The 12,114-nt window shown below is 38.9% G+C and overlaps 1 protein-coding gene and 1 long non-coding RNA gene across 5 annotated transcripts in view; one reads left to right on the top strand and one right to left on the bottom strand.

The window, feature by feature from the left end:
- Positions 1-12,114, top strand: part of LOC147142177 (sodium- and chloride-dependent GABA transporter 2-like) — a 40,005-nt gene that overhangs the window by 5,060 nt on the left and 22,831 nt on the right. For both annotated transcript variants that reach the window (XM_086041155.1, XM_086041156.1), the window contains 2 exons: positions 10,726-10,866; positions 11,030-11,117. In XM_086041155.1, the coding sequence (XP_085897281.1) occupies positions 10,726-10,866; positions 11,030-11,117 (229 nt within the window). The remainder of the gene's footprint in view (positions 1-10,725; positions 10,867-11,029; positions 11,118-12,114) is intronic.
- LOC147142178 (uncharacterized) overlaps positions 1-12,114 on the bottom strand; it is a 44,849-nt gene that overhangs the window by 23,935 nt on the left and 8,800 nt on the right. For 2 of the 3 annotated variants that reach the window (XR_015088171.1, XR_015088173.1), the window contains exons 2-3: positions 10,713-10,855; positions 2,776-2,839 (exon numbers count right to left, since the gene is read on the bottom strand). This is a non-coding gene — a long non-coding RNA (uncharacterized LOC147142178). Of the gene's footprint in view, positions 1-2,447; positions 2,541-2,775; positions 2,840-10,712; positions 10,856-12,114 lie in introns of those variants that run through there. The other variant, XR_015088172.1, reaches the window with a different exon arrangement.

The raw sequence follows: 12,114 nt of genomic DNA, 5'->3' as shown, positions 1-12,114 counted from the left end.
TACCGGAGACCTGAGCGACTGCGATGTCATTTTCAATTGACAGCAAGTGACAAAATGTCCGCCCGCTGAGATGGCTAAAAACGGGTGGATTTTGATGCTTAACTCATATTCCACAAATACAATATTAATCAGAATGCTGTGTTTGGACTAGTGAAGGCACAGAGAACATATTTTTGCAAATACATTTTTGGAGTTGACTTCCTCTTTAAACTGTATCCACCATTTAAAATGATCCTGGCAACAAAACTAACTAAAAATGCACATTAACCAAAAAATAACAAAACAAACAAAAACAAAAAAAACGAACTTTAATTTGTACAAACAGTGTGGGCAGATGGAATGGACTAAAATCAAAAATGAAACAAACTATTAAAAAAAAAACTCCCAGTCATGGATTAAAAGTGTCCAGTAGCCTGAGAACCCTTCAAAAACTGCTCCAAAACTCAAAGAGCTCTATTGTGTGCGAAAATGACCTCGCATAACCAACACCTGTGCGTTCTTGCAGATGCACATCAAACCTGAGAAACGCATGTGACTGACCACACCCGGTGCCGTTCACACTGCACATTTTAATACTATAATTCACTCCAGCCTCTCCGGTGTCAAGTTCCACTCATGTATACGTTGACCTCGGCTTTAACAGCAGAGGCATTGTTATCGCCAAAATTTGAGCCACGCATTCTGTCGCCCACGAAGGAGAAATTTGAAAGTCATGTGTATGTCACACCAAACCGTCATGGTAGTTACAAACAACAATACCGCTTTACATGCACTGTGGGCCACTTGAAGCTTAAGTTCTTCACAGAGACGAGACTGCATGCAAATGGTCAATACAAAAGGCAAATAGGAATACAAAGCGGTGGCCACACTGGAAATCAGAGTTCACATCAGACTTGGGAAGTAGAGCGGAGATAATATAGTTCCCTAAAACTCAAATCCCTCTATATACATGTACCTCACAAAGATAATCTCCTTTCATAAAACTTTAAATTGAAACATACTTCCGCACGTACTTCACAGTTTCTCTCCTTGATTTGCTTTTGACATCATCATTAGAAGACAAACTGGAATAGGAACAGATTCTTCACTTAAACTTTGTTTGCTGTCCTTATTATGCGCTGTTGTACTTATCAGAGAATCCTTGATGACCATGAGACTAGTAAACCTCACATGGCTGACCTCCATTTTTCAATGACTAAAGTATGAGGTTTTAGTACTTTGTCCCAAGCAAATGGGAAACACACTATCAAGTGTCATAGTCATTGAAGCTCACATTGCCTTGGCCTTGGGAGTTATCATTGAAGGGATGTGCTGTATGTCATTTCACTCAAAAGTTCAAGATTGCTTTTCACCTGACCTGAAAGGTTACACACTTCTCCCACAAGTTATTAATTAAGCTTAGGCAGAGTCAAGATGTCATTATCTTTGTCTTATGTTGTAATGTGATAATGCGTAAAAAAAAAAAAAAAGTCGGCAAAAATATGTGAAAAATAAATCTACCGATTTTTGCAGATTTTAAAGTCGAAGTCAACCCAAACATTTTCTTTACAATAATATGTTCTAAGCGCCTCCACTAGTCTAAACACGGCATTGTGATTGATACTGCATTTTGCTGGCGTCGGGCCGAAACTTCATAAGTCCCATTTTTGCGGATTACATATTTTTTCACAAATGTCTACTGTTGGTCAGTCCACACATGTGGGTGTTATTTTTGTACAAATTATTGAGCAAGCTTAAGTGTTGAAAATGGCTTGGTGTCTTTCACGATGCAATGTTAATGGCTGAACAAACTTGCCATTTTGGGGGGGGGGGGTCTCCTGAAAAGTGATGGTATTAGAGATCTGATCATTCCGCCACATGCCAGCGATTTGTGGAATATGAGTTAAGCAGCAAAATCCACCTGTTTGTATCCATCTCAAGGGGCGGCCATTTTGCTACGTTCTGTCGACTGAAAATGACATCAGAGTTGCTCAGGGCTCAGGTAACAACCCAGTCACGGCTCAGCTTCAGAAAACAGGTGAGCCGTGATTGGTGACAAAATGGATGGACAAAACTACAGTAAGTCTTCGAACTACGACGTACGCGACCTACGACGTGTCGAGCTTACGCCCGTGCCTCTTCCTCTTTTGTCCCCAGCACCATAGTGACTACGTTTACATGCAGTCAATATTCGGGTTAAGGTCAAAATTCCGATTTCTGATACATTTTGAATATCCCGTTTACATGAACGAGCGGACAGAGTTGCTCCGGCATTTGAATAACCCACTGTGACGGCGACGCACGGCGTCGTGACTCAAATGGATGTCATTTCTGCGTGTTACTTTCAATTTTTAAGGATATGAAATGCATACCTGCAATACACTGATTTGGACTGTATAATATGTGCACTGAATGTGGGCAGCCACCCTTGCCCTTCTTGCCTTATAATCAAAAGTAAAAACGATAAGAAAATTGAACTTCGGCCATTGATTTTTTAATTTTTTTTTTTAATTGACCTACATCACAGTCATGATTGAGTGCGAAGGAACATTAGGGTCATACTGGAAATAAAAAGGATCATAAAATTATGAGAAAAACATGACCATAAAATCATAATACACAGGTAAATTAATAAGACACTATGTTACGAGATTAGACTTAATGTTAGGACAAAAATTCATAATACTCAAATGGCTGAAACAGTTTAACATTGATTTTTTTGAAATTTTAAACATGTTACAAATTGTAACTATCGCTACAACCGTATTTGAACGTCTCTGAGAGTAGTGCAGTTACCTTTTTTTCTGCCATCCGGTGCGTGCCGTAACAACAAAGAAATGGAGAAAGAAGAAGACTGTTCCTGTAGAAGAAGAAGACCAAGATGAAAATAGATCCTGACTAGGACTGTCCCGATCCGATCACGTGATCGGAAATCGGGGCCGATCACGTGATTTTCAGCTGATACGGTATCGGGTGAGAAAGATCTGTTTTTATTATTTTCTGAACATTTAAAAGGTCACAAAGCTACAAAATAATCAAAATAATCAATTCAAATAGAAGTTTAAAGGTCAGGGTGCAAACATTGAAAACTTTTCTGTAGCCCTCTAGAACCCCCTTTACAATGCATAACTGTCATTAAAATGTGATTAGGTCGTTAGTAGTTTAATCACTAAATACAATTCAGAATGTGTCGTCTGCCGTTTCAATCTCGCGCCCCCTCATCTTCGGCTTTTTCCGGAGATGTGACGTCACAGTAGCCAAGGATTCAGTGACTACTAATCATGAACGGTCTAAAAAAGCCCCCTTCTGTCGGCTCGTGTGTTCCAAAATCCTCTCATTCCAAAACATCGCTCGACCATTGAATGTGCTGTGTTTGTAGCACATGGAAATTGTACAGTCTATGGTGTAGCGAGCGGTTTAGCTATATGTACGTCACTTCCGGTGGCTACAGCCAGGATTCCTCGAACTTCCATGAGGTTCGGAAACACTGGGAATAAGTAAGTAAAACCTATTTTCTAAGGGGTGGGCGATATGACGATATTAGATCGTTAAGTGGTTTAACGTGTTCACGATCTCATAAAGCCAAAAGATTGTTTGATCGTCTACATCGCACATTCTAAACAGTTTAGCTCTATGGCGGTGCAAAGCCCCTGATGCGTATACCCGGCCAACCAATCACAGCACGCACAGTGCACCGTACGTGACACTCCCCGCCTCCTTGTTTGTTTGTATAGCGGGGAGCTATAGCGGAAAGTCACCACGAAGCAGAGAAAACAAACTCCACATCCACAGTGTCGATTTGTTTTGGCTTTTCCTCGGAGGAGAAAGCGCAAACGGACACATGGTAGCCAGAGGTAGCCGCTAGCTCCAAGCTAACGCAACCCACGGTAACAGTCATTTAACAAGAGCACTCCGTATGAACGACAAGCAAACAGCGTAAAGAAGTAACTGAGGCAGTGACTTATTACTTTGCTGAAGACATGATTCCCATTGAAACAGTGGAAAACGAGGGCTTTAAAAGACTCTTCAAAATACTAGACCTGTGTTACGAGCTGTGTTTTTATGTTTACATTGTTACCTTTTATGTTTACATTCACTGCACATTTTGATAAAAATTGTCACTATTCAAATTAAAACCTGTTCAGAAACCTTAGCTGACTTAAAATGGCATTTTTTTTCTTTTAGAGTTTCATACACATTTTAAATATGTTTAACATGAGGAAAATGGTCAAAAATATGCAAATTAGTCTTAAAAAAAAGAATCATGATAAAATCGTGATAGTGATTTTATTTTAAAAAAAATCGTGATGTGATATTTTTGCCAGATCTCCCACCCCTACTTGTATCATAAAACCTATTACCAATGAGAATATGAATTTTAACAGACTCTGAAAAATGTTTGCACCCTGACCTTTAACATACGGAGCTGCGTGGGCCATTCATTTTAGCCTGCACAAGCCTTTGATTACCGATGTAAGCATATTGTTTACCATTAAATCAATGTGTCGAACTGAGAAATCCCTCATTCTATGGTAATGCTTATATGGGCCATTCAACCAAATTGGTGCCATTTGAATGCCCAGGCAATAACATGAAAATATATTTTTATAAAGCGTCCAGCACATTGGTATGTATTGTGTTTAAAGTTACAATTTAATTAGTGTTAATGTCATGGCTAAAACCCACTAAGAGTTTCAGTACAAGAAACTGACATGATAAAACAAGTTCTGAGATGAAGCAATGCACATTGAGTTGTTCAATATGTGTATTATCAAATTTTGTGCTTAGAAAAAAAAGAGGCAAAAAATATCAAACTTTGAGTTTATTTTGAGTATTACAAAAAGAAAGGGGCACTGATTTGGTGGAATGGTCCATAATATATAATTATATTCAACAACACATAACATATACACGATGTATGTATCTTTCTATATTCAGAAAAATCGGATGCACACTTTTTTTCTTAATGCATTGCCGACGTATCTGATCGGGGTATCGGCAGATCACAAATCTCGAAATCAAAAGGCTCGCACTCGGACCTGACAAGACATGATCGGGACAACCCTAATCATGACTCAGAAGAAAAAGGAAACGTCAGACATTAGAAGCCTACGGTGCCAAAAACATGGCAGAAGGCAAAACAGATGCTGACTATTTTCTCACTTACAAAAGAAGAAGTGCGGGCATATTTCGATTACAACAAGCCTGCAAATGGAGTGGTGTGAATAGTTCTATGCCCTGACCTGCTTGCAGGGAATGCAGCCACCAGGAAGTGAGAGTCTTAAATGACAAGGCATTCATCCCCGTGACCACCACCCAAAATTCCACACCAATGAAAGTTTGCTTTTAAGTAGTTATTTAAATATATCGCAGCAATCTTAATAACTTTTATACCCATTGTCATGGGGTGCATGAAAACATATTTTGGTTGCCGCTGTACATACGGTAGCTGTTTTTGTAGCTTCTGTTTTTAAAATAAAAACTTGTTCCAATGCACAGCTGTGTGTATCAGTGATTTATTTGTTTGCACTTATTTGAGGTACTGTATATTATGACTGCACGAAAAAATGATATTGGTCACTGTATTCATGATTAAAACCAAATCGTACAGAAACTGAGGCACTAATGCTAATAGCAAATCATGTCAATCCAATTAATCAGTTCCAGATATTCAAAACATTAATAAAAACTACATTTGTGAGTTATTATCCATAACATACAGAAAACGTGATTTTAAAATGACGTAAATGATGAAATGTATAAATGACCATTAAACATCAAGTTTAGCTTTATTAAAGACTGTTGATGACTTCATGGTGAAAGAGGGGAGAGGGCGGAGGAGCGGTTATTGTTTGGAAGGGTAATCCACCATTTGCACAGTTTGCCACGAGTTCGTTCCTGAATGCTATGCAGTTTCTTGTCTTAGTTATCGTCTTCAAACTTTCTTAGTAGTTTGTTGAACAGTCACACTGAAACTATAAGTACCAAAAGAAAATTGCTTCAGATGAATGCACGGGGTGAAACTGACTGAAAACATTCCAAACAGTTGCACATGCACGTTGGATGATTTGTGTGAGGGAAGAGTCCAGGAAATGAGTGGCCGAGGCACGGGGCAGAGGGGGCCACTTTTAACTGAAAACAGAGATGTACAAAAACTGGGACAAAATGTCATAACAACAAAACAAAACAAAAACGGTGAAAACCAAATTGTACGAAAACGACAGACGACAGCGGTTCCACTGTATGTATCTGTTCAAAAAAGGATAAAATAAAATATAAACTTAAATCCCCTTAATCTCTGCTATCATTATACACTGTTGCCTTGAGATACATGTTTAATTCGTTCCGCGATCACATTCATAACACACGACACAATCACAAAGCGTCCTTCTCCACTGAAATGAATGGAAATGTCATTAATCCCACACCCCCCCAAAAAATCTTTTTGAGTAAGTAAAATAGCCCTCTATAATATTGTACTTTTGTAAAAGCATATGTAGTAATAATATCATTAAATAAAATGTTTAGGCCTATTATAGATGTGTTCTCATCTTATATGCCTACATATGGGCTTCCATATTAGCAATGAGAAGATGTTTATCGCAATTGGTGAGAGGGACAGCACCTCCACAAAACAAGTAATTAAATTAATAAACGAATAAATCGTCCAACAATTTAGTGGTTAGAAGATGCCATCTGGTCTTCCTTACCTTATAGAGTGACCTGGTTTCAGTGGTTTAAAATTGCTAAGTGTTTGGATCGCAAAAAATAATACAGCCATAACTGAATTTTAAAAAAAAACATTTCCTCTGTTGATGTGTTTATCAAAAACCTTGTTCATTCAATGTTATTCCACGCTATTGGCGTGTAAGGCCTGACCATAACCCCAAAAAGCGTAATGAGGAGAAAATGCAACTCATCCAATAATTTTGTGGTTAGGAGATGCCATTTGGTCAAACTTACCTTATGGAGTGACCCGGTTTCTGGGACCTGCGATAGACGATTACATAGACGGAAAAAAATGGGCTTCCGACTCTGCTTAATCTGGCTATTTTTTTTTAAATTTCCCGTCCATGGTTTATCGCCTACAAATGGGCTTCCGTCATAGGCGGACAGGCCGGTCGGTCACGTAGGTGGAATGCCCAGCTCTGGCTGTTTTCCACCGCGCAGGCTCAACTCAGCACTATTGGCCTCGGTTAGACGTGGTTGCTTTTCCACTTTAAAATAGTACTGCTGGAGACTGTGAAAACCACACCGGATTGAACGCATCAGTCAGAAGAAAACATGAGTCTCCTCTCCTCCATTTACTTCTCAGCATGTGGCTAATGGCCAGGAGACTGGGGGCAGCAAGAAAAGGTTACAGCGAAGTGACTGCCATTAAAACTGCAGGCATTCATAGCAACCCTTTTTTGAACCTTAAGAAGTAAATCCTTCATTGGCTTGATGCACACTAGCAGAACACTGCCACTGTTGAGTGCAGTGGGGCAGTGTGGGCAAACAGGGACACATTAGAAAGATGTTCAATTGCTCCTACCTTTCTCTCTAAGGAATCATTACCCGTGTCGGTTATGTAACTGCTGGTTGTTTGTGTGCCTTTGTGTTTCAAAGGGATGATGGGATGATGCAAAAGCTGCAAGGCCAAATGTCACCAAAATTGGTGGAGGAGTATAACATGGGTCAAAGATTAACGCTATTTTTTGAATTGAACTGAATTGCTTTATTAGAGACTCGGGAGTCCAGACGCAAACAAATCAGATACACAATACAAAACAAATATATAAAAATATACACACAGACCGCGGTAAAAAAATAAAACTAAATAAAATAAAAATACTAAGAAGCATCATATACAAGACAACAGTACCAATATTTCCAGAAGTGAGACTGGTATCGTGTAGCACTTAAGCCACTGTTTGATAAGTGAGTCATTATTTAAATCATTTAGTCGGCAGATAAATTTATACATCATATTTCTGAGTAGGGGCTTGCCGTGTATTGATTGACCCTTTCACTCACAAAAATTTCACTTGCACTGGTCCATCTAAGCCGATTGAGTGATGATCTTAATGTATCATTACAGGAGATCTTAATTTTCCGCAGGCTAGTTTTGCTATAATTTAACCACAGATGTGCTGTATAACGTGGAGTGCAGTAAATTCTAAACAAAGACAGCTTTACCTCATTGGTCATGCATTAAACTTGCGTCCAAGCATGTTTGATTGTGCTGCCTATAAATGTCTTCATCATCAATCATTTCATCACAGATGAAATGACCAAAGTATTTAACCTTATCACAAGGTGGACGGTTATTATTCAACAATGTAAGGACCGGGAAATTAAGATATTTATCCTCTTTTGTTCTGCAGATCATTATGACAGTCTTAGCAGCATTATATTTAATGTCACGAAGGATGCCGTATTCTGAGCATTTGTTCAGCATCTGTTGGAGGCCTGCACTAGTAGGGCTGAGAATCACCAGGTCATCTGCATACATGATGTGGTTCACTAAATAATTCCCAACCTGCAACCAGACCTACAGGCTCTCAACAGTTCAGAGAGCTCATCCCTATATATATATATATATATATATATATATTAAATAATAGTGGGGGCAAAATTCCTCCTTGTGTAACCCCATTGCCAACACCAAACGGGACTGAGATACTATCCCCCCATTTGACTTGCATTTTTTCATGGGTGTACCACTAAACCAGGACTCTCATCAAGTATTTAGGCACGTCTCTCTGAGATCAACTTTTTCAACAGTTTCCTATGATTCATGCAATCAAATGCTTATGAAGCATCAATGAAACACAGGAAAACAGATTAATTCTTGATTCTATATTGATTCACCATTTCCTTCTGGGCATAAACACACATCTGTACTAAGTTTACTTTTAAATCGAAATTGATTGTCGTCTTTATAAAATCGTTTAGTCTGAACAACATTTTTTCTTTTTAGTACTTTGGACAGTACACTAGCTAATGCTATTGCCGCATAATTGTCACAGCTGCCCACTTCGCCGGCTTTATCCTTGATAACAGGGGGACCAACAGTACAGACAACATTGAATCCGGGAGCAGACCGTGAAACATGAGGCTTGTAAAACATAAAGCCAGGAGAGGAGCTAACCTCATACTAGCATACGTAAGATGTTTAGCAGAGATCTGATCTATGCCACTTACTTTGTCATTTAGTAGACTAATAATTGCCTCACATACTTCATGAGACATAATCAACAAAGGGACGTTATAGTCATCATTATCTACTCTATATGGTTCACTTGGAATGCAACTAAACTAGTCGCTATAATGCTTTTGCCGGAGTGCTACAATAGTATCTGATCCAGATATTCCATCAACTGTACTAGGTAAAGTCATTTTACAGTTATTGAGTACGGTACTCTCACTTCTTTCCAGAAGTCAATAACATTATTGTTTAAAAAATTCTCAGCCATAGTCAGCCCTCAGTGCCTGTTCATTTTTACAGGTAAAATGAATTGCATACTTATTTCTTGCATTCGTTTGCTTATTATAGTCAAATACAGGCCCGTGTCTTGTCCTGCCCTGTCCCAAGCCCTAGTGGCTTCACAGGCTTCAGCATGATATATTTTGGGGGTCATTTAATTCTCAATTTATCTAACATATCTGATTGTGTTCCCTGATTAAAACAAAAATATCTATAGTGATTAAATCAACATATTTTGGGGGGCAAAAGTTTGTCTTTGTGTTTTGCGTTCTTAAAAGAGTGTAAAATTTGACATGACTCTGATAATGACATTTTGTTTAGGCATTAATATTTATTGGTAGACAAAGTTGAAGTGGTAGATGGATTTAGTAGGCCTCGTGACCTTTTGTGAAGAGTTCATCCACTTTTCCATTGTTTGAAATTCACATGGGAAGTGGCTTATCAAACAATAGTGGGCAAAGAGTAGGCTGTTGGTCTTGGCCGCGGTGCATTAGCAGTTTTTTTTTTTTCTATTCTTAACAAGCTGACAATGTGCAAGTCTGTCAACACTCCTTTGACTTTTCCATCTGTGGCATGCCGCCCAAGTTCATTCCTTCCAACTGAACACATGAAGGTTTTAATGGCCTATTAATACCTGACAAGATTATGGAAATAACTAAACTAGCTGGCCCCGTTTTTAGAAGATGTTCACCCTCATAAATAGTGCACTTGTTGGAAGCTGGTTTCAGCTTGTGACATGTGATTCTGGGAGGTTATTTACAGCTCCAAGATGGTGTATGATGGACGGTGTCCAAACAGCACAGTGTCCATGTGCACTCTGACAAAGAAACATGCCACACAGCTATAAATCAGGGCTTCTAACTGTTTATGACCACTCTGCAATCATGCATACAGTCAGGCAGAAAGGAAGTATATTAGGAAGTACAAAATGGATTTGAGATGCACATCCATTTGGGGTTTTCTATGGGATTTGTTGACAACTACTACGCCAATGAACAAAGAAAGCAAGGTGGTCCATGCAACTGAAGGCCAAGTGAAACCATATTCCTCTATGACGTATTTACATGGTTTCTTTCTCTGGAGAGAATTTTCTCATGTGCCAGGAAGATCCTGAACTTTAACCTTATGGCATTCAGTTAACATGGCCAAGTGTGTACCAGGTGGTACAACAACAGAGAAAGCAGCATGGCATTTAAAGACCCATGGAACACAATCCATGCTTGGGGATAATGTACCTGCTTGTATCAGCCATACATTGACTGACCTTGTCTCCTCAGGGATTGGTTATGCAACCCAGGTAGTGATTGCCTACGCTGCCGTGTCGTACATCGTCATCCAGGCCTGGGCTTTTTTCTATCTCTTCTCGTCCTTCAGTGCTGAGGTTCCGTGGGCCAGCTGCAGGAACCCCTGGAACACAGGTACACCACGCCTGTCGTCACATGCAGGCTATGTGAAGAACTTTGTCAAAATTCTATAATGGCGCTAGTATCAAATAGTGTCTGTCTCTAACTGACCAACTAAGAATACGTGCTTTTTGGTGTCTGTTATATTGTTGACACGTTTATGTGATTCTTCCCTTAGACCATTGTGTTGAATTTGACAAAAAGAATGCGTCATCCAATTGGACAGCAGCTGCAAACGCGACAACTCCTGCGACGGAATTCTGGGAGTAAGTACATTTTGAAATATGTAGGTGTTTGTAAGATGGGCCACAAAAAGATGAACTGAAGAAAAAAAGTACGGCTTCAAATTTTCCAGCACAACATACCTCAAATAATGCAAAATAGGGACAACAGGACAAGCTCACTCAATCTTTTCCATCAGGTTTAAGCGTATTCTAAGATTGAAGGTGTTCATTTGTCATTCCAAGAAAAATGCTTGGACTTACATTTAATTTAATTTAATTAGATCCTGTTTATCATGTTAACATGAATTTTTATATAATTTAATTGTGATCTAACTTTGTTAGATTTGATTGCTTTTGCATTAACAGAATGTCACGCGATGATGCTGGAAAAATTAAACACTGCTTGCAGCCAAAGCTACACTTTGCAGACCTGTGAACGGGTCATGGCAATAGTTGCCATTTTTAAAGTGGTAAAAGATTTGGATGGGTTGCGGAATTAGTGTGACGGGTAAAATTAAAGTCTGTTTGCAGAATCATGCCTTAGCAATGGTACTCACTATTAAATTGGATTGTTAGTATTTGGCAACCAAGCAATACAACATGTGCGAGAAACCACAATTTTAAAAACAAACAAAATGGTTTTAATTGATTATTTTAGCTCGACTGTGTAAAATTTCTTGTTAATCCTTTCTTGAAGCAACTTGAGTTGCATCACTGATTTCGCCTCAGCTATTTTTTAAGAGCAAAATGTCATCAGCTGTGACATATAGCCACGCTATATGACCCCCCTGGTCAAGATTATTCTGCTTCAGGTACAACAGGAGTGCAGAGCATTCAGAAAGGGATTCTACCATCCCATTAAGGGCAACATTTAAAAAGTAATTCAATATCTATCAAGCAAAAAGTAAAACCCCATTGACAGTGTAAAGACTAGATGAAAGAATTAACCCTTGCGGAAATCTGCATCCTGGAGACTCATGAACTGCTACAATTTAATGCCAAATATTTAATGTCAGATTTGCACCGTCATGACAATCTA

Source organism: Filicampus tigris, chromosome 9 (genome assembly GCF_054856515.1).
Source record: "Filicampus tigris isolate MCC_2025a chromosome 9, RoL_Ftig_1.0, whole genome shotgun sequence".
Classification (NCBI taxonomy): Eukaryota; Metazoa; Chordata; class Actinopteri; order Syngnathiformes; family Syngnathidae; genus Filicampus; species Filicampus tigris.
Note: the sequence above shows the minus strand (reverse complement) of the source record. Positions and strands in the feature narration are given on the sequence as shown.